Here is a 27,998-nt window from a genome sequence, read left to right as displayed (position 1 = left end):
TTTTTCAAAAAACAAGAACTCTTATGATGTTCCGAGAACTTTCTTTAATGTATGGGAAACACTGGAATGATATAATTGATACAATAGATTTTCTCCTAAGCTTTTTGTCATTCACAGGTACAGAAAATTCTACTAATACGAGACAAATAGAAAAATAATACAAAACTGTTATAAAAGAATTATTCACTGATATATTATTCACTGATATATACCTCACTCAAAATACCTCACTGATATAATATTAAGTTTCGTAAATTAATCATCATTTTAACCGAAGACTCACTATCCGTATTCCGGAATATAATATCTCGGATTTTATCGTCCGATATATTCAAAACTACCCTCTTATCATATTGATGAACCGTTTCATATCGATATTCATCACGAAATGTCCTTCTTAAAAAGAGAGCGTCTCCATTCGTCCAACTATTTGAATATAGATTAAATAACTCATACCCTATATTAGTAAGAAAACTTTCTATTTTTTGTAGATAATCTTTTCTTCCATCATATTCTACTAAGATGGCACTTATACTTAATTTAGCGAAGGGTATCGTTTTCAAAATATTCAATTCTCCTCCTTCAACGTCCAAGAAAAGCACATCAACTGTTGTGACATCTAAGGCATGGAGAATCATCCAGAATGGAAAACAGGAAACTTTTACAGTCTCTCGAAGTCGAAAAAATCCTTTTTCGTCTTTCCCATAGCCATTGTGGCCTTCTTCATTATAAAGTACTCGTCCGTTTCCCTTATTATACACTGTAAAAAAAAAGTATGCTGTAATGTAAAATCGGATTGCTCATCTGCATGTTTTACCAAGTTTCCGCTAGGATTGAACGACATATTTTTCTTCTCCAAATATTTAAGTATTTTAAATAGTGTTCTTAAAAAAAAGTTAACAAACTCGATCACTAATTTGGAAAAACATGAATTTTCATTGATTTTACCAACAAATTTTTACAGATGAACAAAAACCAAAGATCAATAAAATTCAAATCACCACACAAGCTTTGTTACATTTTACTTTATACAAACCTAAGCATGGGCATTTTTTTAGAAATAGAAAAAAAATTTAAAGGGTTGGAAAGGAAAAAACCAGAAACAGAACAGGTGAACAAAACAAACAGCAGACCTGCTTCTCTTCTACTTTTGATTTCTCTTTTTTTTAATTATTCAAGAAAACCTTTTTAAGTTTATTTTTTTGGTTTACATTCCATGTAAAAAAAAAAACTTTTCCTTTGAAGAGACTCATTCATATTTTCACTTCTCAATGAAATATGTCTAAAAATATCGTAGGTACACCCATTTGCGTGGAAAGGTACATGAGTGGGCAGCTTTTTCTGATCAAACAACTTTTTCACTAACTCAAACATGCAAAAAGCAAGGATATAAAATTAAAAGACAAAAATACTGGCTACAGGTGAAAATAAAAGCTGGGAAAAGAAATTGGGATTTTACTGGATGTTCTTTGGGTACCAGACCTTTCGCAAAAAAAATACTTAGTATCAGTACTAGCAGAAATAGTGCGTCTCGCAGAAAGGATGGTCTAAAACTCAATAGCTCTTAGCCATGGAGCTATCACTCAGAAGAAGCAATTTTTCCCTGATTTGAACTCGCCGTTGTCGCAAGAATCGGTACACCTAGATCTTTTTCGCTTTGACTCAAGAAAATGAATGGTATGTAATCTGAAAATCAAACTTATGTAATCTTAAACTTTTGTCCTTTGTTGACTTTTCGTCATGGTTGCAACGAGTCCAACTAATTTTACTTGATACTTCTGGCAATTTTCTCTTTAAGAAAACATATCACTATTTTAAACTTTTTAGGAAGAACAGCCTTTCAATCCTTTTTTAATTTAAATGTTTTCATTTTGTTCCTTTTTCCGTCCTTCTTTCCCAAGAATATTCTACTATTTAATATAGCCACATTAGTGATAGCATTGTGGATCTAGTGACACACAACCACCTTCAGATCCCTGTCCCAACACTTTTTTAAAAAACTATTTCAAGATACAGGTGCATGTTACGTAATAGGGAATGTTTTCTAAGAGATGCAGGTGTCTTTTACGTAATAGGGAGGGTTTTCTTCAGGAATTCTCTGTTTGTTAACCAATAGGTTTTTTTACATTTTGGTTGTAACGTAATAGGTTCACATTTAGTTGTTACATGATAAGACGTGTTAGAGTTTAAGTGGGGATGTTTCATAAGACATTTTCATCAAGATGTTTTTCAACACGTTTTAAGACATTCCAAGATGTTTTTAAAGACATTTTTCTTCAAGACGTTTTTAACACGTCTTTTAAGACATTTTTCTTTAAGATTTTTTAAATATGTTTCAAGACATTTCAAGACGATTTTAAGGCGTTTTCCCTCATTACGTTTCACGACGTTTTTAAGACATTTTTCTTGTAGATCTTTTTCAAGATCTCTTTGGTTGTTATGTAGTAGAGGAACATTTACTTATGTTAATGATAACGCAATCTTGCGTGTAAGTAAGATTCCCCGCTTGTAAGTGAAGAGGACACGCATGTGGGATGTTATGTAATGACGATTTACGTGTGGGTGTTGCATAATATTTTAAGAGATTTTTTTCTTTCAAGGTTTTTCTTTGTCTTCGGTATTACACGTTTTTTCGATGTGTTTTTTTTTTATTTCATGTTCTTTCAAGACATTTTTCTAAGAAAACCTTTAAATTTTTTGCCCGCAATAGGATTCGAAAGGAACTGGAATGCCAAGGAATGGAGCACTAGATAGATGGACTGTGAAAATCTTTCTGATATTATGATTTGGGGGTTAATTTCTACATGATAACATATTGCATAGAAGGAGAATCCCCTGTCCCGCTTACTCGAACGATTAAATTGTTCGCACGTTTCCAACCCTTTGGAAATGATAACACACAAGTATCCCAATGCTGTTAATTTTTTTTCTCTATTAGATGCACCTGGTCGTTAGAGCGTTGTTAATTTTCTAACGTGACTCAGCGAAATATTACTTAGCATTGGCTTTATATATTTTATTACAGAAATGATTGCATATTGAAGATTCATCCTGAATAACGAAACTTTTATCATACGCAAAAACTTTACTTCTAGAAACAGATTTAAAGCATTATTTAAACACTGAAAAAAGGCGTTAAAAGACAAAAAAAGTGTAAAAAGCTTAAAAAGGATAAGATATAAGCAAAAGAACCATGAATTAAAGAAAGGTGGGAACCCTTACATTCTGTAATTAACTCCAGGGGGGAGGTTAATTAAATACTAAAAGATATTTTTGAGATGTTTCGATGAAAATTCACGGTTTCTCTTGCTCAATTAAACGCACCTTGCAAGAAAAAGCGACACATTTCTTTCTTTTTTTTTGCATTCGGTTATTTGTGAGGTGTTTTAATGAAAGCACAACCTTTCATTGGTCCAAGACAATGCTTGTTTCACACAATTGTGACAATATGTGACTTTGTTCACGTTTCAGCTTTTGTTCACGTCTTATAAAGCTCCTATACGCAAAAATAAATAATTTTCCATTTTTTGCAAGAAATATATCACACATGCGTATATGCTGTGGGTCAGTCTTTTTGGCTCAAATAAATGTCTATGCAGGACCGTTATTTTGCAGGACCGTTATTTTGCAGGACTATCTGCACATTTAGAAAGTAATGCTCTACCATACGGCATTACTGTTTCTAAAAGTCGAGGCTAAACATGTGTATAGTTTTTTGATAATTCAAAACCATTTCTGATTCCATCTCAGAATTTTCATACGATATTTTTTGGACTTCTTTTGACTAGAATTGCTGTTTTGGACCACAAAATGACTGAAAAGACCACTTTTCTATGGGACAGTCCTTTTGGTTAAAATAAATACCTAATGAACTAGATATCCCAAATAATAGGTTTCAGACAACAAACACCTACAAAAAGCTAAGAAGTCTACCATAGAAAAGCCCGAAATAGGAAACTAAAGCTTAGCAAGCAAACAAAAAGAGCCTTTATTATATGGGTGTTGTCTGCAACTTGTGATTTGATGTGTTTTCTATAACTTGTGATTTGATTCTATAAATCGTAATTTTAGGTGTTAAGTTTGCTATGAGCTTGGTTTTTTAGTTTTTCATGGGAGTGTGTTACCTGAAACTTATGATACGGGCTGTTTAGTCTGATTTTCTATGGTTTGACTTGTCTAAAATTCACGATTTAGAATGTTTAGTCTGGTTTTTCGTGGCTTGCCTTGTCCGAAACTTACGATTGGAAATCTTAGCTTGCTAATGTCGACTTTCCTGAGCTACATATTTTTTGGCTTTCAATCAATCAATGGGGTTAGTTTCGTAAGTGTGTTGTCTGAAACCTATAATTTTAGATGTTTAGTTTACTATTTCGAGGTTTTCTGTGCTAGGTTTCTTATCTCTTCGTATTTGTATTTTTTCCGATACCTATATTTTAGAGTGTTTAGTTTGCTAAGAGCCCGGCTTCTTAGCTTTTCGTAGATGGGTGTTGTCTGAATTTTCAAACAGGAAAAGCTTCCTGTTAGTCCTGGTGCTGAGAAAAAGCGCAGTAGAACTAGTTTATAATTATTTAAACGTAAATTTCTAAAATATTCAACAACATCTGATAAAATTTAAAACATAACGATCTAGGTATAATTTAGTGTAATCGAATATTTTTTACATTTAAATAATTTCCAAATAGACTTTGCTTTTATACATTCTTCTTCAGAAATATTTTTTCCTGTTAATCTAAAATAAAACTTGAGAATTGAAGATAATTTTCTCTCATTTTTAATTTTTATATCTATCTATATATTAATAGCGATAAATCCCTTTTTTATTATTTCTCTGAATTTTTCAGCATTTTTAACTACATCCGAAGTATATTTAAAATTATTTCTTAAACAGTTGTAATTTACTTTTCATTCACATTGAGCTAAATTTTCAGAAAAATTATCTAACGGTAAAACCACAAAACAAAAAGAATCTATAAATATCATTTCATATTGGGTCTCATTGAAAGTTATTGCTTTATAGGACGATATAAACTCTCCACTAAATTAAGAATACTTTTAACAGATACTAATTACCAAAGAAGTAAATGAGAATCATATTTTGAGAGATTACCCATTACAATAGGGATATATCTAGGAATTCTACAGTTTCTATTATGCTTCGCACGAGTAAATCCACGTATATTACCAGTCATATGATAGTGATATATTTGAGAATTACTTTATATTTTTTCCGTTTCACTAATGTGAAAGCTTTTATAACTTTTATTGTTCCATTTTGCTCTTACTTGTTCTTGGGTATAACCCAAGACAGGGTATCTATGTCAGGGTCAGGGTCTCTCTGTCCTTTTTCATATTCACTGGCTATTTCTGTACAAACTTCCACTATGCTAGCTACAAAATCCCTCTAGCACCTTCACCAGAGTATAAGTAATATTTATTTTGTGTTGTATCAAAACAACAACAGACTTCAAATTCATAAGCAAATGACTTTTGCTCTACAACTTTAATTGTCTTTTGACCATACTTTTGATTAAATTCTTAATTATTCATATTTATTTTGTTATTTATATTCTTATTATTTATATTTATTTTGTGTTGTATCAAAAGTTGTATCATATACAGTTTTTTCTACATTATACAATACAAAAATACATGATACAATTAATTCAAATGTGTCTTGTTCATCAGATTATTCTTCCATAGAATGTACATAAACGAATTTTAGAACCATTTTTAGCTACTTGAGATGCAAGTAATCTGCTTAAATCTTTAATTAAAAAATATTGATTATCAAAATAGAATAAATTAGTCTCAATTGTAACAGTTTTTCATTAATCTTTGTTTTAGGAATAAAAGCTCTAACTACTTTAATTTTACTTAGTTCAAATAAACAAATTTAAAATTATATTCGTTTTCAAATTTATAAGTATCTTGGAAATCCATTGGAAAATTAGTTGAAAAGAAGTGGAAATTTTATGCAAACATTTTTACTTTTACAAATTCAGGCAATTCTTTATAAGTAGCTCCCACATAAATCGGTCGCTCTTTCAAAGAGTTCGTGGTAACGAACTGTAGTAAAGAGCGACCCGGCTCAATAGTAACCGAAACTCTAAAAATGGAATTTTGATGCCAATAGTGACATCAAAAGAATCGTATTTTAATGCTGAATTTACATATATAAGTTTCATCAAGATTAATCTTACCCGTCAGAAGTTACCAGCCTGAGAAAATTTACCTCATTTTCGAAAATAGGGGGAAATACCCCCTAAAAGTCATACGATCTTAACGAAAATCACACCATAAGATTCAGCATATCCGATAACCGTATTGTAGAAGCTTCAAGCCCCGATTTACAAAAATGTGGAGTTTCTTATTTTTTGCCAGAAGACAAATCACGGATGCGTGTTTATTTGTTTTTTTGTTTGTTTTTTTTCCCCAGGGGTGGTCGTATCGACTCAGTGGTCCTAGAATGTCGCTAAAGGGCTCATTCTAACGGAAATTAAAACTTCTAGTGCCCTTTTTAAGTGACCACAAAAATTGGAGGGCACCTAGGCCCCCTCCCACACTCATTTTTTCCCAAAGACACCGAGTCAAAATGGAGGGCACCTAGGCCCCCTCCCACGCTCATTTTTTCCCAAAGTCACCGAGTCAAAATTCTATGATAGCCATTTTATTCACCATAGTCGAAAACCCTAATAACTATGTCTTTGGGTACGACTCACTCCCCCACAGTCCCCATGGGAGGGGCTGCAAGTTACAAACTTTGACCTGTGTTTACAGCAAATCGTGGGAATTCCCATGGGGGGGGAATGCCAGCCCATTTATAACTGACTTGTTTTTAAGTCAACTAGAATATAAATATATGATGGATAAGAATAATCCAAATAATTTAAAACATGTTTTGTCATATAATAAAAGATATTTAGATGACATTTTGGTCTTAAATTGTAAGGATTTCATTGATATTTCTAAAAATATATATCCATCAAAGCTCACTCTTGAACCTAGTCATGGCGCTGGTCGGGAAGATCATTTCTTAGATTTAAATATTAATATTTGTGATAATGATAAATTAAGTTATAAAATGTATAATAAAACGGATGATTTTGATTTTGAAGTGATTAGTTTCCCATTCCCTGAAAGTAATATACACTCAAATATCACATATTCGGCGTTTTTCTCACAGTTACTTCGTTATGCAAGGATTTGTAGTAATTATATTGATTTTAAAAATAGATGTAAAATCTTGAGCCAAAAATTGATATCAAGAGGTTTTTCTGCAAATAAATTAACTTGGCAATTTAAAAAATTTAGCTTTCATTATAACGAACTTTTAAATAAATATCAAAAGAATTATCTGGAAATACTTAAAGAAATTTTCAACTAATTTCGGAGGTTCGAGAAATGATGATGAAGCGCCATTTATTTTGAATTGTGTTTCTAATAGAGCGGATTTTTTTAAAAAATAGCCACATGGTAAAGATGAATTCTATAATTGTTTAGTTCATTCAGGTTTTTTGCAATGTGTTAATATTTGTGATTTGGTAAAATTTATCATATTTAGTTTACCTATTGTTGCTAAAAAGAGGATATATTAAGAGGATAAGTTTATTTTGGTGTTACTTGGTTGTTTTGAATTTGCTGGTTGTTTTTTTTTCACAGGCATGCATTTTGGGGGTGATACCTGACACGGGGATGCCATGGAAATTATGTGGTAGCCACAACACTTGACTGGGTAGAGAATTTAATGTGGCGAGACCCTATAGGCAAGTGTATTCTCCTGATGAGCCCTTGTGTTGGGTTGTTGCCTCTGAATTATTTGTCTTTATTGTTTATATTGTTTGGTAAATGACGACTTATACTTATTGACGACATGACTGCCTGTCCATGAATTATTCTTTACGGCTGATTGTGTATGGCTATGCTATTTGACCTATGTGATTGTCTGGATGAGTAGAGTTAAGGCCTCATTCAAGTGCTGGTCTATATTAATCACTAATTTAGAAAAACAGTCTTCCTTTTCTCCTTCTGTCTCCTTTTTTTTATGTGTTTTGCTGTTGCATTGGTGATTTCTCTTTTCATAATATAATAATGGTTATTGGGAAGTGTACAGTCGTTTCCAGGGGATTTATTTTGGTTTTGGGGGTGGGGCTGAGGGAAGGGGGCTATGTGAGAGGATCTTTCCTTGGAGAAATATGTCATGGGAGAACAGAAATTCAAAGAAAAGGGCGTAGGATTTTCTAAAATTACTATAAAAAAAAACAATGAAAAAATAAACATGGAAAAGTTTTTTCAATTGAAAATAAAGAGTAGCATTGAAACTTAAAACGAACAGAGATTATTACGCGTATGAGGGGTTCTGAAAAACTTTATCATAAAAAGCGAGGTATTTAGGAGGAGATAAATACCTCGCTCTTTATGCTATAGTATTTTTAGTAATTTCAACTATTTATTCTACGGACTTTCTGATTCAGGGGTAATTGTTAAAGAACTGGGACAAAACTTACGATTTAGTGTAAAGAACGAGGTATTAACGAGGGTACAAACCCCCTCATATACATAATAAAAATTAAAGAATATAAAAGTTTGTTACGTAAGTTAATTCTTAAGTTACGTATATATTTTTTTTATGTGTTTGTGCTGTTGCATTGGTGATTTCTCTTTTCATAATATAGTAATGGTTACTGGGAAGTGTACAGACGTTTTCAGGGGTATTTTTTTAGTTTGGGGGAAGAGTTGAGGGGGGCGGTTACGTGGGAGGATCTTTCCATGGAGGAACTTCTCATGGGGGAAGAAACTTTCAATGGAAGGGGCGCAGGATTTTCTAGCATTATTTAACAAAACAATGAAAAAATAAATATGAAAAGTTTTTTCTACTGAAACTGAGGAGCAGCATTAAAACTTAAAACGAACAGAAATTATTACGCATATGAGGGGTTTACCTCCTCGTAATACCTTGCTCTTTACGCTAAAGTATTTCTAGTAATTTCAACTATTTATTCTACGGCCTTTGTGTTTCAGGGGTCATTCTTAGGGAATTGGGACACAATTTAAGCTTTAGTGTAAAGAGTGAGCATCGAAGAGGGGTGAGCCCCCTCATATACGCTTTTCCTCCTCCCCGCTCTTTACGCTAAAGTTTTTTATTGTTTTAAAATATAGAGTTAAGAGAAAGAGTCAAACTTTAGCGTAAAAAGCGGGGCGTTGAGGAGGAAAAGCCCCTTTCATATACGGAGTAATTTCTGTTCGTTTGAAGTTTTAATGTCGCTCCTTATTTTCATTTAAAAAAACTTGTTTTTTTTCGTTTAATACACTAAAGTTTGACTCTTTCTCTTAACTCTATTTTTAATACAGTAAGAAACTTTAGCGTAAAGAGCGGGACGTTGACGAGGAAAAGCTCCTTTCATATACGGAATAATTTCTGTTCGTTTTAAGTTTTAATGTTGCTCCTTACTTTCATTTAAAAAACTTTCTTTTTATTAAAAATTATTTGTTTATTAAAAAATTAATATGCAAATTTCGTTTTAATTATTTGTATGCGGAGAGCCAAAATCAAAGCATTCATTAATTAAAAAACGTCCAGAAATTAAATAAAAAACAAGTTTTTTAAATGAAAGTTAGGAGCGACATTAAAATTTAAAACGAATAGAAATTACTCCGTATATGAAGGAGGCTTTTCCTCCTCAACGACCCACTCTTTACGCTAAAGTTTTTTACTGTTTTAAAAAGAAGAGTTGAGAAAAACAGTCAAACTTTAGCGTAAAGAGCGGGGCATTGATGAGGAAGCAGCCCCTTCCACATACGAAGTGATTTCTGTTCGTTTAAAGTTTTAATGTTTAAAATTTTTTTTAGTAATGCCAGTAAATCCTGCATAGAAATTTTCTTCCACCATGACAAATTCCTCGATGGAAGTTCCCTCAGCATATCCCCCTCTTCCCAGCCCCTCCCCCCAACCAAAAAATCCTCCTGAAAACGCCTGTACACTTCCCAATAACCATTGCTATATGTAAGCACTGGTCAAAGTTTGTAACTTGTAGCACTCCCACGGGAACTCTGGGGGAGTAAGTCGTCCCCAAAGACATAGTTATAAGGTTTTTCGACTACGCTGAATAAAATGTCTATTTCAGAATTTTGATCCGTTGACTTTGGGAAAATAATTAGCGTGGGAGGGGGCCTAGGTGCCCTCCAATTTTTTGGTCACTTAAAAAGGGCACTAGAACTTTTCATTTCCGTTAGAATGAGCCCTCTCACAACATTCTAGAACAACGGGGTTGATATGATCATCCCTGGGGGAAAAACAAAACAACAAAAAAAACAAAAAACAAATAAACACGCATCCATGGTCTTCCATCTGGCAAAACATACAAAATTCCACATTTTTGTAGAAAGGAGCTTGAAACTTCTACAGTAGGGTTCTCTGGTACGCTGAATCTGATGGTGTGATTTTCGTTTTAAGATTCTATAACTTTTAGGGGGTGTTTCCTAAAATTATTTTCTAAAATAACACAAATTTTCTCAGGCTCGTAACTTTTGATGGGTAAGACTAAACTTGATGAAACTTATATATTTAAAATCAACATTAAAATGAGATTCTTTTGATGTAGCTATTGGTATCAAAATTCCATTTTTCAGAGTTTTGATTACTATTTAGTTGGGTCGCTCCTTACTACAGTTCGTTACCACGAACTGTTTAATTATAAAATCTGGAGCTCAAAATTTTAAAGTAGATGTGGTATATTTATCATTGATGTCACCAGTATTAAGTTCCAGTTTACCCGTAGCGACTGAATTAGAAGCTCGATTAACGAGGAAAGCTGGATCAGGAAAGGGCAGCTCATTTAAATTAAGATGGGAAGCGTGTAATACCTATAAAAGCGATTATAAAATGGAAAAGGAATCAACATGGAGGGTAGTCAGTGACCACTAAAATATAATATACATTGTTTTCGGATTACAGAAATCTGAAAAGGATGACAGTTATACACAAAAGAAATATGATATTTGACCACGTGAATACTAATGGAATTGAAGTGACAATATATGGATATAAATATCCACAATAATATTTGAATATGGTTTTCGTTATGCTAATGAAGGTTATTCTAACGCTTATCAATGATAAAAATATTGATAGTGGAACAGTTGTGAGTTACAATGATATTAAAATAGTATATCCTATATTTTGTTTTGATGTTTCAAAGCAAGACTTTAATATTTATCGAAGCGGATCACCTGATGATATAGAAATCAAACTGTTATTAGATCAAGTACCTGGTATACCACATTTACTGCATAAAAAAACGATCATGAAAGTCCATGATAGTAAATCATATATATTAATATATAAATTAATGTCGATTTGGAAGTTTTTTTTAATTTGATTATTCACTAAGAAATGGGAAAACTTTAAAGTGAAATGAATAAATATAATCGAACTATTAGGAAGAAGATTTATACATGGTAAGTAAATGCACAATTCAACAATGAAATGATGGCAACAAAATATGGAAAGAAAATCGTTGTCATTATTTATTTTAAAGGTGAATCTACAGCTAAGCGTTTGATTCTAATCCAGCTGATCCTGAAAAGCAATTTAGAAAATTAGTTAAAGGTATGATTTTAAAGGCTATTGAAATAAAATGGAACGATTATAACAATTATTTTGGTATTGATATCGAACTATCCAGTAAATGTTATCTCATGTTAAATTGTTATATTTTATTTGTAGTATAGGAAGAATGGAATATAGTTAAACTTTTATTTCACAAATTCATCAAATTCTTATTTCACAAGACCTGTTTTGACCTTAAAACTCATGATGGGAAATTGTAAAAATGTTGTAATTCCTCATTTAAAATGGTGTGAACTCTATTAAAGCCCGTGTTCATACTGCGGAAAAGTATAAAAGTCAGACCAAACTTTTGATTTCCAAAGACTTGTTTTCATTTTGAATGTTGTGATGGAAAATGTTCAAACAGTTTATTATTTGATGTTAAAAAGATAAAATATAGACAGAAAATGATGTAAATTGATGGGGTTATCTAGGTATGCCAGATTTGGCAATTGATATACTACTTTCACATGCCATTTTAGTTAATACAGCTCTTTACTTTCCTATGAAAAGATTTCTTCGTAGAATTTTGTATTTCATCACCATAAAACCCATTTTGTTTGATCTATATATTGTTGTAAAAACTGTGTTCTCGGTGGTTTTCCTGTTATTATCACGAGTCACTACTCACTTATAGAACATTTAGCAAGAAATACTTGATTTTAGGCTTGGTGACGAAGATGGCTCCTATTTTTATGATTTCGAAATATAATTTTATCTTTGAGGGGATATGCAAGAGAATCATACATGGAAGTTCTAAGACCATGTAAATTTTGATGTTTCGGTGGGCGTAACATAAAACTAAGTAGTTGTGGGGATCAAGCCTAAAGTTAATTGTAGGAAAAACGAAGACATATAGTTCGAGTGAGTGAAAGGCAAATCTGGCATAATCACTTTTTATTATTGTATGGAAATGATGCCCTTTCACTTGTTCATAGATAAGTCTATCTATCATCCGTCCATATGCCATTCATTGGGCAGAATTAGGGTAGATAGTCATGTGTTAAAACTGAATTAAATTCAAGTAGTTGTAGGCATCAAACCATGGTTAATTGCAGAAAAAGCCAAGACAAATATTTCGAGAGAGTCAGAGGCCAATCTGGCATAAGTCCTTTTTAGGATTGCATAAAAATAATGTCATTTCGTTTGTTCGTAGATAAATCTGTCTATCATCCGTCCATACGCCATTCCTTGGGCAGAACTAGGGTAGATAGTCATGTGTTAAAATTGAATTAAAGTCAAGTAGTTGTAGGCATCAAACCATGGCTAATTGCAGAAAAAGTCAAGACAAATATTTCGAGTGAGTCAGAGGCCAATCTGGCACACGAAATTTTTAGGATTGCATAAAAATGGTGTCATTTCATTTGTTGATATATAAGTCCATCTTTTATTCGTCCATACGTCACTCTTAGGGCAGCACTAAGGTATATAGTCATAAAAATAAGGCATAAGATATTGGATTTATTTTGGGTTGACGCGTGACGGACAATAATCACTGGACATGTAGTCTAAAGGATACGAGGGCCATCTCTTAGAGTGCCTTCCTGTAACCTTCCTTAAAAACAAGCCTGATTATTGTATGAAAACTATACCTCTCCAGTTATTTTCATAATCAATATTTTAGATAGATAGGTATAATCTGGAATCTAATACATATTAAATGAAAAAAAAAGTTTTTTTAACTGAAAGTAAGGATTGACATTAAAACTTAAAACGAACAGAAATTACTTCGCATATGAAAGAGGCTGCTTCCTCATCAACGCCCCGCTCTTTACGCTAAAGTTTGACTGTGTCTCTCAATTCTTTTTTTTAAAACAGTAAAAAACTTTAGCGTAAAGAGCGGGGCGATGATGAGGAAGCAGCCTCTTTCATATACGAAGTAATTTCTGTTCGTTTTAAGTTTTAATGTCGCTCCTTACTTTCAGTTAAAAAAACTTGTTTTTTTTTTATTTAATTTCTGAACGTTTTTGAATCAATGCATGTTTTGATTTTGGCTCTCCGCAGAGGAATAATTAAAACGAAATTTGCATTTTTTGATTGATCGAATGATTTTGAGAAAAAAAAGAAAGGGGGAGGAAGCCTATTTGCCCTCCGATTTTTTGGTTAATTAAAAAGGCAACTAGAACTTTTAATTCTTTGCGAATATTTTTATTAGTAAAAGATTTACGTAACTTATAAATTAGCTTACGTAAAGAACTTTTGTATTCTCATATTTTTATTACATATATGAGGGGGTTCGCCCCCTTGTCAGATCCTCGCTCTTTACACTAAAGCCTAAATTTTGTCCCAATTCATTAAGAATGACTCCAGAATAAATAAACCGTAGAATAAATAGTTGAAATTACTAAAAATACTTTAGCGTAAAGAGCGAGGTATTAGGAGGAGGTGAGCCCCTCAAATGGGTAAAAATTTCTGTTCGTTTTAAGTTTTAATGCTGCTCCTTACTTCCAGCTGATAGAATTTTTTCGTATTTATTTTTTCATTGTTTTTTTTTTAAATAATACTAGTAAATCCTGCGCTCCCTTCATGGAGATTTTCTTGCCCCATGACAAATTATCGACGGAAAGTTCCCCCAGCATATCCCCCTCTTCTCGACCCCTCCCCCAACCAAAACAATCCTCCTAAAAACGCCTGTACACTTCCCAATAACCATTACTATGTGTAAGCATTGGTCAAAGGTTGTAACTTGTTGCCCCTCCCATGGGGACTGTGGGGGAGTAAGTCGTCCCCAAAGACATAGTTATAAGGTTTTTCGACTACGCTGAGTAAAATAGCTATCTCAGAATTTTGATCCGTTGACTTTGGTAACATAATTAGCGTGGGAGGGGATCTAGGTGCCCTCCAATTTTTTTGGTCACTTAAAAAGGGCACTAAAACTTTTTATTTCCGTTAGATTGAGCCCTCTTGCAACATTCTAGGACAACTGGGTCGATACGATCACCCCTGGGGAAAAAAAAATAAAAAAAACAAATAAACACGCATCCGTGATCTGCCTTCTGGCAAAAAATACAAAATTCAACATTTTTGTAGATAGGAGCTTGAAACTTCTACAATAGGGTTCTCTGATACGCTGAATAAGATGGTGTGATTTTTGTTAAGATTCTATGACTTCTAGGGGGCGTTTCCCCCTATGTTCTAAAATAACGCAAATTTTCTCAGGCTCGTAACTTTTGATCAGTAAGATTAAACTTGATGAAACTTATATATTTAAAATCAGCATTAAAATGCGATTCTTTTGATGTATGTATTGGTATCAAAATTCCATTTTTTAGAGTTTTGGTTACTATTGAGCCGGGTCGCTCCTTACTACAGTTCGTTACCACGAACTGTTTGATAGTTGATCAAAAATTTTTCTCTAGTTTTGCGAATTTTTAAACTGCCGTTCAATGGCACAAATTTACCTTTTGTGGAACAATTTTATTTGGAAAACTGCTGTAGTTTATTTCAAACTTTAACAACACTGGACTATATCTCAAAATCCATTAAAAATTGAGCGGAACTAAGCTTTGGCTTGTACTGTATAACATAAAGCTTAATTGTACTATTAGATAAGCAAAACTTGAAAATACAGTTAGTCTCTTACTTATAAAGTTCGTGTCTTTATTCTCAGCCAAGGGATCTTCATGCTGAAAACTTGTTATATAAGAAGAATTTGAAGAACTCAAACAGGCTTGAATTGCGTAAGCCTTCCGTTTCTTTACGAGCAGTTCCTTGAAGTAGTACGGATCAGCTTCTATAAGCAGGCCGTTCCAAAATTTAAACTTTTCAAGGAATATAGAGTTTCCAAATAATTCTCCGTCTGCACCCCCACATTCAACAAAAAATCTCTTTTTGTCCTGCGAAAAATAAAATAAAATATTAATGTATATAGAATTAGATATAATCCGTTGTTGACGTAAAAGAAAATAAGAGACTTATGAAGCCGGAAAAGAAATCCATTTTTTCAGTATAAAAAAAGCCAAATAAATTCCAAATTCATTTTGAAGTAATGATCTTCCTTTTTTTATATTAATATCAGACCTTAGGAAAAACAATGTGGCGCCTTGTGAAGTTAGCTTCACCCAAATATGAAGTCGTGTAAACCGTTTATAGGTAAGATTTTGTGGACGGAAATATAACAGGCCAAAATACTAATGAAACCTTTCAATCGACAGCTAAACAAATATAAAATTTTTAACTGACTATGTCAGACCCCAATGCAGTGTCCATCATCCACAGTAAAACTGAAATACATCAATAAAACAATAGAATTTATACTCAATAAACTAATTACATTTAGTTTATTGCTCTCTTTTTTTTCAATGCAACAGCAGAAGCAAATCTCCCTGACCTTTTCGGTTCCGGTTCATTATATTGAAATATCAGGTGGACAGAGGTCAAATCTCTTAGGTGAAATGAAATTCATATTATTTGACCTCAGTAAATTATCATAAATTGAATTTGATCCACTTTCCCCTGTATCTCTGTTTATGGAATTATTCTTAAATAATTTTCTTTTCATTTCAATTGCTTCCCTTAAAATTTGCTTTAAACCTTGGTCTCTAGAAATCGAGAGAAATTCTTAAACAAAATAAAATGATTTGGATAATTAAAAATATGTTCCGATAGAGCGGACGCAAAATCTTCAGGGTTGGAAGGACGATGAAAAAGAATTATGATGCTGTAGTAATCTCGTTTTCAAATTCTGGTTAGTATGTCCCACTTAAGAGCTTCTACAAGTACCTGGGATTTTAGAAACCTCACGTGGTTGCTCTGCGAAAGTACGATCTTTTCCAAAATTTAAGGCACTAGCCAAACTATTACGACCTCTTAGACCTACCTTTAAACCATTATTTTGTAAAAATTCTTTTAAGTTTTTCACTCAACTCCGAAACATATGGTAAAGAACAAAAAAAATATTTCTTTTTTGTTGACCTAGGATAGCGTTAGAAAATTCTTGAAATATTTTCCTTCTTTTCGAAAAGGTCTAGTCAGTTAACCATCCTGAACAATGATTACTTATCAAAATTTCCTTTAACAACAACAATTCCTCCTCAATAAATTTTGGAGAGAAAATTCTGAAAATGCGGTTAGTTAAAGATATGATTAAACCAATTTTTACTTGGCGAGCGTGACCGGAGAAGAACGAGAAAAATCTATTATTGCTAGTAGGTTTTCTGTAAATTTTAAAATCCAGACTATTTTCAAATTTAAAAGAAGAACATTCAGAAATGGAAGTTTTTTATTCTCTTGAACGGGAATCGAAAAGAGTAAGGAGATTTGCTTCCACTGTTGCACTGAAAAAATGAGAGCAATAAACTATATGTAATTAGTTTATTTGATATAAATTTTGTTCTTTTTACTGATGTCTTTTAATTTTACTGCTGATGATAAACTCTATATATGTCTCCGAAATATTCAGTTAAAAATTTTATATTTGTTTCACGGTTGATTAAAATGTTTCATCCCTATTTTGAACTGCTAAATTTTCGTCATGGAAACGCAGTGTAGTCTGCGAAGTTATGTGGTTTTGGGGACACCAAAGAAAGATATTTCCTCCGGAAACTTTTTTAAAAAGTTAGGGACTTTGATCACTGTAGCAAACCAATCTGCAGAGTCAGAAAACATACAGATAAACTCATTAAAAACTTAAAAAACAAATAACAGAAATATTTTAAGAATAAAAGTCAAATATTTAAATATATTGAATATTTGGAAATAATCGAGAGATATTGAAAACCTTCAGGGCATTTGGTGGGAACATATTGAACTACATCCCTAGATAATATTGATCTTATACTGTCTAAGGAAATTAAAGAGCAAAATGATACCTAAAACGAGCATAAATAAGCCTTCGAGAGAACTACATAGCTAACCCTTTTGGTAAATACTATAGTTTTACTTAAAGCAATTTCGGTTTTCCCTCTAAAATAACCCAATGCCAAAAACAAATAATATGACATTACTAAATCCAGGGTTACTACAAAGTACTTTTTAATTTTGTTGTCAATTATTATAACTTTTCTATAATGTTTTAAAACTTTAGAACCAACTATTAAGACCAGCTTTGATAAAGAGATTAAAAAAGAAAAGAAATAGTAAAACACAAGTAAATTTGTAATATATACCCCCAACTTAAGAGTATTTATGCCTTGTGCTACATTTAATTAAATTGCCCGCTCATAAGTGATGTATAAGATAGTTCGAGCAGCAATTTGACCCAGAGTAACCTATATTAAAAGCGATAAACCTAAGCTAACCTAAGTTAAAAGTTCAAGTTTAAGTTCTTCAAGTTCTATTTATTTTCATAAAATAACAATAACAAAAACAATATCCCAAAGTGCTCAATGGCCCGTTATTTGGGAAACGGCATACAATAAATAAAGAATCATAAAACTTGTCATAAACATACTAACCAACATCTAAATATAAATATGTAAGGAAAAGAAATCTACTCACCGGCAGTCCCCACGAAACAGCGACCCTCACATCACCCAATAATAAAATACAAATAAAAATTCTCGCGTCAGCGAGGATACAACACCAACAAAACAACAACCCAAAAAAAGAAAAAAAAATAATAAACAAACCATAAGAAACATTTAATAAGAAGCCTTTAATAAGAAACTTTTCATCTGTCTCTTAAAGGAGCCAAGTGTTCGTGACTGCCGGATCTCAGCGGGAACCAAGTTCCAAGCACGTCCCACAGTCACGGCCAGGCCGAAGTCTGAACGAACCGAGGGACTACCTGGAATCATCACATCCTCCCGGTTACGACCGATATACAAATTTACTTCCCCTACTAAAGCAGTCCCGAAAAACAACATGGGAGATCTCTCTGGAAGTATTGATATGCCAACGGAGATAGAGATGAAACATAAATATCTTTAATTTTGAGGAGGTGAAGAGCAGTGTGTGTAGCCGACAGGAGAATTCTTGCCATTATCTCATAAAGATTGTGAATAGGAGCAAGTACCCAGGGAAATATGAACATCCACACAGACGGACACTAACATATATAAGGGTAAATCAGAGAAAAGTATAAAAGACGGAGGATAGGGAATAAACGCTTTAATTTTCGGCTGATCCCAAGTCCACGGGAAATTTTCACTCTCATTATTTGAACATGCCACTTAAATGAAAAATTTTCATCCAAAAGAACTCCCAGGAATCGCACATATCGATCCGGGGGACGACTTATGGAGCCTCTTGGTGTATGAAGCTCAGTAATTGTGGGGCAGCTCACACCTTTACGAGAAAAAATAAGAAGGTAGGACTTTTTTACATTTAAAGTTAGTTGATATATGTCAAACCAAAAGAGTATTTTCTCAGTCATTGCTTGAAGCTTTAGAATAAGGGATGATTCATCCGGAGCTGCAGCAACAAAAGTAGTTTCATCTGCAAATGCTATTAATTCTTCTTGACTATCAGGTGTGAACACCAACGTAATCTGAGAGTAAGATTTGTGACACAATCCACAGCAAACATTGTTAATTGGGGTGTCAAAAGTCGGTAGAGATCGTTCACATATATGAGGAAGAGGGTTGGCCCAAGAATAAAACCTTGGGGTAATCCGTATTCAATTGGAACTTTTTCGTCTGTAACTTCTGGGGCGATAGATCTGTCTGTTAGGTATGACGAGAACCAAGACAATGCTTCCCCACGGACACCAGAATCACAAAGTTTACCAATGAGAATCTTATGTGTTAGGCTGTCAAAAGCTTTCTTTACATCAAGAAAAATGGCTGCAGGAATAAGATTAGAATCTAAAGATCTTCGTATAAACTGAAGAAGTCAATTACAAGCATGTTCTGTAAAATACTTTGCGCGAAACCCAAACTGATGCTGATGGAAAAAAAATTTAGCTTCGAGAAATCTCACCTGACGTTTGAGCATTGCTCTTTCAAATATCTTAGAGAACACTGACAGAAGAGGGATCGGCCTGTAGTTCCCAGGACCCGTTCTGTCACCTTCTTTAAAGAGAGCTATAACACGTGCAAGCCTAAGACGTTGGGGAAATACTCCTAGTTCAAATGACCTATTAATCATATGGTAAATTGGGATTATAATCGATGGAAGAATATGTTTAGTTACTTTAGCAGAAATTTGGTAAAAGCAGACAAAATTTTATTAATTTAAGCTATCTTAGGTTAAAAGTGTTAAAACTAAGACAATTTAAACGCAGTAATCTTAGCCTAACTTAAAAGCGGTAAAAGTTCCTTAACTTAAAGGTTTACTAAAGTATAAAAGTAGATTTACTAAAGTAGTAAATCTACCTTATGTTTAGAAGTGGTAAACCTAACCTAATTTAACGTGTCAAACTTTTGAAGAGATCCTGTTCATTTGTGTCTGACTTATAAAAATTCTGTTCATGTATCTCTGACTTTTGAAATAATCCGCTTGCTTCTTTTTAACTTTTTGAAAACATATTGCATGTTCTGACTCTGAAAAATCCCGTTTACCTGTCTCCAGCTTTTGAAAAATCCCGTTTACCTGTCTCCAGCTTTTGAAAAATCCCGATCATACGTCTCTGACTTTTGAAACTCCCATTCACGTATCTGTGACTTATGAAAAAAATTCCATGTTTTAACTTTTTTTAAAAGAAGATCTGATCGCACGTGTATGCCTTTAGAAAAATCCCGTTCACCTCTCTCAGACTTTTGAAAAATCCCTTCGTGTGTCTCTTACTTTTTGAAAATAATCTTCATTTCACCTTTCAAAGTCTTGAAAAGAACTGGTTCGGAGACTTCTAACTTTGGAAAAGATCCCAATCACCTGTCTTTAGGTTTTGAACAATACCTGTCATAAATCTCTTACTTTTGAAAAAAAATTCGTTTTACTTTTTTACGTTTCTGAAAAATCCATTTCCTACATTTTGACTTCGGAAAAAACTCGTTCACTATGTCAGACTTTGGGAAAATTCTGTTCGTGAGTGTCTAACTTATGAAAAATTTCCGTTCAGATGTCCCTAACTTAAAAAAAGCTGTTTGACTGTTTCTATATTGTCGAAAAAGACCGGTTCGTACGTTTCTTACTTCTGAAAAATTCCTTTCACTTGTCTCAAACTTTTGAAAAATCCCTTCGTTTATCTCTTATTTTTTGAAAATATTCTTCTTTTCACGTTTCAAAGATATGAAAGAAAACTTGTTCGGACATTTCCAACTTCGGAAAAGATTTTAATCACCTATCTCTTAGTTTTGAAGAAATCTCGGTCACGTGTCATTTACTTTTGAAAAATGTGGTTTGCTTTTTTAAGCTTAATAAAATCCATTTCCCACGTTTTTAAATTTGGAAAAAAACTTGTTCACCTGTCTCAGACTTCGGAAAAGATCCTGTTCATGTGTCTCTAGCTTTTGAAAAATTTCTATTCAGATATCTTTGACTCAAAGCAAAGGTTTGGTTGTCTCTATCTTTTCGAAAAAACCGTTTCGTACGTTTTTTACTCCCGAAAAATCCTGTTCACCTTTTTAACTCTTGGAAAACCTCGTACATGTGATGTTAATTGTGTACCAATAGAAACCCTCACCTCTCTAAGAAACCAACAGCCGACCACCCTAAAATATTTACCCGGAGTAAAAGAAAAATGAAGGGTTTAAGTTGGTTATGGAAGCGGTGGTCTTATGAGCTTTACAAATAAGGAGGCTCGTTTGATTTATTATTAGGATGTTACTGAAATGTATTCTTGACAACCAGGATATACACAGTACGGAGATTACCTCTTGATTTAGTTTCAAAGCAGCCCTTAGTTTTAAACGCGCATTGAGTAAACTTCTGTAGCTGGGCTTGACATTTCCAATCTTCCTACAGTCATAGTTAATGGATCGTACAACTATGCTGAACAAAATGGCTTTCTAAAAATTTTTCATTGGATGCGGTTGGAAAATAAATAGTTTTCAGAGGTGGGTCGCTTGCCCTTCCATCACTTTTGACTCTTAAAAGGGAAAAAAATTTAGTTTCCAATTAAATTAGATCCTTTAAAAGTCGCACTGATGTTGGAATCTATGATAGAGCAGCTTTTAATATGATATTTCTTATAAACCCTTTTAAAAACCTAAATGTATAATGAGTTTCATTTAATTTAAGCTCCTCCTAAACATTTCCTATAACTCTTAGCGTCATAGCGTAGTTTTAATGTTAATAGTATACATATAGTGCATTCTGGTTGGCAATTCTCTGTAAGTTTATCACTGAGACCGGGGCTTGAGAATACATTTCCAACAAATGAATTTCGGATCCAATCCTGCGTTCTATCTTGGAGCATAATCAATGGGAAATATGACACACGTTCATCTGACAATTTTGTCAGATACTCCCAAATAAATCACAGATTGTGTTGAGGTTGTCAATTTCACTGTTGCCTACAAACTTGTCTAGGGTTGGGAAGACGCTAACGCTATTCCTTTGAACCTTTTTCCTGCCAGAACTCCCATTTTCTGATGAAAGCACACATTTTCAAATTCAGCGAGTTCATCCGTCCAAAAACCTTGCATTTACAGATTCAGGTCATTCAGTTTGTCCAAAATATCCACAAGATAGGCCAGCCTGCAGACTCAGTCCCGGTTTTTAAAAAGTAAACTGAATGTAGACTTTTGAGCCAGAAGAAACATGTGAACTTTTTTTCAGAGCCCGAAAGGTCTGCTTGAAAACTTCCCACGAGAGAACCAGTGAACCTCTGAGTGTAGATGTAAATGATGATGTTCTGAACCCATCTTTTCTCATAGTAACTTGAACAGTCTTAAGTTCAGTGGTCAGGATTTGATAAAGGTGATCACTTTTACTGTCTCGTTCAAGTCTCATACAGATTCGCGTTCATTCTTTTCGATGCAAGAGGTTGCCGATGAATGATACAGCCACTTCACATTGGTATTTTTCTTCTTTATCCAGGCCATGAGCCTATTATTCTTCCCTATTAGGGTGGCAGCCACATCACTGTAAACTGATAGACACCAGTCCCACAAGATACCCCTTTCCGATAAGAATTGGTCAATCGCATTAAATAGTTCTTCTCCTGTTATCTCGACTGTATGTTTTTACAAGACAGAATATTTTTTCTTATGTCAGAATGATCTTGATATCGGACGAAACAATCATCGGGGCTTCACTTGACACATCCATGCTTTCTTCTGCAACACAAACATCATTTCACACTGCAACGTCAATTTCTTTTGTCACCTTTTCTTGCTCAACAAGCTGCATGACAATATCACTCTCAACTACTTATATCCTTATTGAAACAGTATTGTTCGACAAGGGTATAGCTTTAAGGGCAGTAGCTGTTTTCGTATCAAGCGTTGTTTGACTAGCTTTCATTTGAGCTGTTATTATCAGATTTTTGGCAATGGTGTGCGGTTTTTCTGTTTATATGTGCTGTTATATGAAGCTTAGAGAGCCTTGGAAGGAACGGGCCTCACTTTTTTGATTTCCAAACAGTTACTAGCAAATGCTTCTTGTTTCCACTTGAAAAATTCTATAGGCTTTCCGACATGAGAAGGATGCACAGTGCTGTGATGTCGGTTCATATGAGCAGATTTCATGGAACTGTTGGCCAAGACTTTCCCACAAAGAACACATTGAACATTCACTGGATCAGACATTGTCGCACTAAATCCGAGTCCGTATTCTGACAATTACCGATGCACTTTGACCGAACATGATTCGTCATATTTCTTTTTCTTAGATGCAGGCTCTTGGTCTGTGGTACCATCATTCAGCTGCTTGTTGTTCGTCTACGGCATAAAATAAATTCCCAATAAAGGTGGTAAAGTTTTCTATGTCTTTAGATTGCAAACAAAATGTTGAGTTTACAGTTGCATGCTTGGTTGGTCTCATCTCCCCTTAAACACGACATTTTTATCGTCGTAACCCCTTAAATTAGACATCTTTTTCTCAGATCACTCTGCCCTTCTATGACGAACAAATAAACGTTCAAATGGGAATATCTCTATTTTGTTCAGACAGTGAAAACAGTTGCGAAAGTCTAAATATTTCGATAATATATACAGACACCATCATCAGTAGAAATACTAAAGTATTAAAATTTTATCTCTTCATTAGCATGCTCTACAAAATGTTTGCTGCAATTAGGGAAAAATTAATCGGAACAATATATGTACATTTTTCTCATACTAAAAGTTTTATGTGCACATGTAAGTGGTACCAAACCATACTCTTTATCGATTGTGATCAGTTTTAACATGCAACACTAGGAGACCTAGCTTCGCTTGGTGAAGGAAACTTCAGACATAAGAAAAATTCAGTGCAATCCTCCCTCCCCTCTGGAGATACATACCCCACACAAAAAAACTTTGGAGTATTTTTTTAGATTTTATTTATTTTTAAACAAAGATACAAAGGGGAAGGTAATTTTCAAAATCTAGGTGTCAATTTCCCCCATCTGATCGGCATTCCTGGCAATTTTGTAATTAATGTAAGGTTACTATGGCAATGCTACCCGGAATTGTTCTGATTTTCTAGATATTCTTAATGAAACAACGCTTAACGAGTAAGTTGATAGTTCACTATTTGTTTGGGTACTTAAAAATACTGTCACTATTTCAACGGTTAAGAAAATTTCCATGGATATTTTCCATGGAGGAAAATTTTTGTTGGATTGGGGAAATATTTTTCACCCTTTTTTGATTCGACAACACCCTTTTTGTTACTTTTTATTTAAAAACAAAACAAAGTGCACTTTTTGGGTGTCTAATGGCACTTTATGATTGCTTTAAGTCAATTTTCTAGAGAGCAATTAAATATAAAAATTATTTTATAGATGAGTCCATAATTAGCTCTCTATTTCCTAGTTTTTGGTCCATCCTTTCCATCCAAAAAATGTCACCCAAATTGCGCCTTTTGTGTGCCATGTGTCACTTTGTGACGGCCTTATCGAGTCTAATGCTTAAAAAAGTAAAAGACACAAGAATCAGCTTTTATGGACCCTTAAGCACTTCTTCATGATGTTCCATTGCCTCAAAAACGACAAAGGAAAATAAAAGGACATATCACAGCTCGCCAATGTAAAAAAGTGATATTTTTTTGTGCGATGAGGGGGCTCTAACTTTCCTCTGAAAGGGTTCAAAACTAGCAATTTAAAGAGTGAACTGTTTGATTTACTAAGACGTTATTTTCAAATCATATGCAGCTGAACAACTCAATACAGGGGGCAGTTGAAGTTAGTGGAAGGAAGTTGAAGCTAAGAAATGGAGCTGAATAAAAAAAAAAGCTAAGAAGCTGAATAAAAACCTTGAAATAGAGCCTGAAATACAGCCTTTAAAGCCTTTTTTAAAGGCTTTTTCAGCTTAGAATTTCATCATGAATCAAATGAAATATTACTTTGTGTCACAAATCAATTTTACCTTTACTCCCTCCCTCTTTCCGCCTAATAGTTAAATACACACCCTGAATTGTATATAATCAACGAATTTCTGGTTGTTTTGATAAACTGTCAAACCAATTTGAATGTTACGAGTAACGTAGGAAAAATTCAGTGTATATATACACAATTCGGGGTTTATATTTGACCACTAAAGGAGCGGAGGAAAATAAATCTGTAACAAAAATATATACACTTTAATATTAACGGTATAGCTGGCAAAAAAGCCGAGCTTATTAAGATCATGAGCACCCACGTGGAAGCTTGTATACACTATACAAGCTTGTATAAAAGTTTGTATACACTGTACACTACTGTTGTTAGTAGCAACTCATTGCTGACAGCCCTAGTAAAAACTATGTCCACGACTTAAATAATGTTTGCTTAATGTTCACTTATGTGCTCTTTAATGATTTGAGTTTGTCCGATTAACGTATTTACCAAGTAGTAACTTAACTTCGTTATCGCTTGCAAAAAAATGCTCTATCCAAGATTTAGGGACGGAACGAGCAATTTTTACTTTTTAACTGTTTAGTAAGTTCCCCTTCCCCTCCCCTGTCAGGGGGAAGAGCGCATGCATACATGGTCCCAAGATGCATACAGCTGAACTGCTGGATATTCTAAAAGGAAAAAAGGTGTATAACACAGTATTGGACTTTTCAGTCCCTACCGGCGGTGCTGATCCAGTTTCTTTGTCCTTCAACCAGGAAGTGCAATGGAGGACTGGGGGCTAACCATCCTGTGCTTTCGCACATCCTTCCTTTTTACCTTCCCCAAATTTCTCTTGGTACCCATTTAGAGCTGTGTCGACTCTGACTTAGCTTACAGAGTCATGCTACTGACCCCCGTCCCAAACTCAATAATTGGGTGCTCTAGAATTTGAACCCTCGTCCTCTCAGACAAAGGATCCTGAATTCAGCGCACCAATCCACTCAGCCAGGACGGCTACATATTTGGCAAGTTATTAATTCAAAATAAGTGCGTCGGTAGGCTCATTGATGGTCAAACCTCCCGTTCCTTAACCAGTTTCTTAAAAACTAGCTTGTCCAACTGTTAATTTTGATGTTATTTATAATGCTCTTTAAAATATACTTTGTATCTACTTTGTATATTTAATATACTTTGGTTAAAACAGGCTGATAAAACCAATATGGGGCAGAGCTCCTTACTTTCTGTCTTTGGTTCAGAGCCAACCTTAAAAAAGCAAAACAAGTCGAAAAAGAAGAAGAAGAAAGTATTAAAAAGGGGTTTTATTCTCATCTAGATCTTATTATAGTAACACAATAACAAAAACTGAAGAAAATCATAACAGCAAAAGAAGCTCAACTTTAATCAAATTAGTTAACGTGATCTAATTAATGGGTCAATCTTAACTTTGGCTCATATTATGGTGGCCCCTTTCAACAAAGAGAATTAATTTCTCCTTAGAATATAGGTCAAAAATTCAAAGTAAAATCATTATTATTTTCAGGTAACTTCAAAACATATTCAGGCTCGTTTTGGTCACAATTTTTCCAACACCCCTTTTCCCACAAATGGTTTTAGAGGAGGGAGTTAAGGGGGAACTCATCCCGGGCAGAGAAACTTAAGGGTTAGAAGTTGAAATGGATAATCTAATAATTATAATAGTTTTTTAGTTTTGGAAATTTTATCTTTATTAAAATAATACAGATGTCGTAGTTGGTAGTAAGTTACTTACTCACTGTAATACGTATATAACAATAGTTAATACCTACTGTAAACATAACCAAATTGAAGAAGCCAGGACCACCATTGCTTCTCCTAAAGGGTAAGCTCATGCCTATTGACTATCCGGATGTAGAGCCCCTCTCGTCTCCCAAATAAAAATGCTGGAGCTGCGCCCCTATTGCCGCATATGAAGTAATAGTTCCTTTTCTTGTTTAGTTTTTTATAGCAACTAAGGCTATCTGAGACCATTAAAAGGGAAGGGGATGGGGATAAAGTATCGATAATACGAACATTTAGAAATAATGTTGTAAAAGATATGCTGTGTTAAATAAATAATAAAAAAAAATACTACAAAATTTTATTATTAAAAACAGAACAATTAAACATATACTGGAACCTGTTATTTATCCCGACCAAACTCAAGTTCTTGATTTGAGTAAAAACCAGTTTCTCTGTCTGTATTCAGAGATAGCTATATTAGTCTCAGTTAGATTAATTACTGTACAGGTGAATTTAATTAGTTATTTAGTGTATAGAGTTGGTTTGATTAGATTAGGTACTTAATATAATGTGTTCTGAGCAGCCTGTTTTTCCTAATTTTGTGTTATAGTTTTCATAATTTTGTATCTAAATTACTATATTTTCATCATATTTAAGTATATTTTATTATGATTAACCTAACTTCACTTCTTGAGTGTGGTCAGGGTAACTAACAAGTACCCATTCACTGTTTGTCAACAAATCGATTCTAAAAAAAACAAGTATTTATTTTAGCTACTTACAGTTGGAAAAAATAGATCTAAAATCAAAATGATGTCTATCCAAGGTTGGTCTAAAGTAGCAAGAAAATATTCTAGTGCTGTAAAGTTTCGATTCAAAGGAGTTTCAAAGTTCCAAGCATCTTCTAAGGTATAAGGTGGTATAATATTCTTTTTTAAATATTCTACAGCATCTTCATTTAGTGACAAGTCTTCTTTATAAGCACTTCTGAAACAAAATAGTAGAATAATTGAAGTAATAACAAAGAAGAATATAAAATTTCTGCGAAATAGCACTTTAAACAGTCTCATTTTAAGCTCACTGGCAAATAAGAACTTTGGTCAAAATTCTAGATTATCAAGTTTATGCTATAGGCATATAGGTATCACCTAAAGTAGTGAAGCCCCTCGAGGTAAGTGACGTCATAGACAGGATAAATGTTATATGTAGACAAAAAATCAAATATTTACAGAAACGGGAGAAACACCTAATATTCCGAAGTACATATTGAGAGCAAAAAGTGAAGGATTTGCAGAATGTTGCTTGTCTTTAGGGATTTGTAGATGATGTATATTTACACTGAGGCATAAATGG

At 33.6% G+C, this 27,998-nt stretch overlaps 1 protein-coding gene across 1 annotated transcript; it reads right to left on the bottom strand.

Moving 5' to 3' along the window:
• Positions 1-29: 29 nt before the first annotated feature.
• Positions 30-27,754, bottom strand: LOC136025822 (uncharacterized). The gene is made up of 3 exons (XM_065701816.1): positions 27,428-27,754; positions 15,189-15,441; positions 30-760 (listed from the first exon to the last, which is right to left on the bottom strand). The coding sequence occupies exons 1-3, from the start codon at positions 27,713-27,715 to the stop codon at positions 228-230; spliced, it is 1,074 nt and encodes a 357-aa protein (XP_065557888.1). The 5' UTR covers positions 27,716-27,754; the 3' UTR covers positions 30-227.
• Between the last annotated feature and the right edge of the window lie 244 nt (positions 27,755-27,998).

The sequence above is a fragment of the Artemia franciscana genome, chromosome 4, assembly GCF_032884065.1.
Source record: "Artemia franciscana chromosome 4, ASM3288406v1, whole genome shotgun sequence".
Classification (NCBI taxonomy): Eukaryota; Metazoa; Arthropoda; class Branchiopoda; order Anostraca; family Artemiidae; genus Artemia; species Artemia franciscana.
The sequence above is the reverse complement of the archived record's forward strand: the minus strand, read 5'-3'. Positions and strand labels throughout refer to the sequence as shown.

Bases quoted from the DNA above. Each gene is read 5' to 3' on its own strand.
- LOC136025822 (XM_065701816.1), bottom strand. From the start codon at position 27,715: ATGAGACTGTTTAAAGTGCTATTTCGCAGAAATTTTATATTCTTCTTT. The intron at 15,442-27,427 runs GTAAGTAGCTAA...TATTTTTCGCAG, and splicing joins TAGATCTATTTTTTCCAACT to GACAAAAAGAGATTTTTTGT. The intron at 761-15,188 runs GTAAGAGACTAA...TTTTTTTTACAG, and splicing joins TAAAGACACGAACTTTATAA to TGTATAATAAGGGAAACGGA.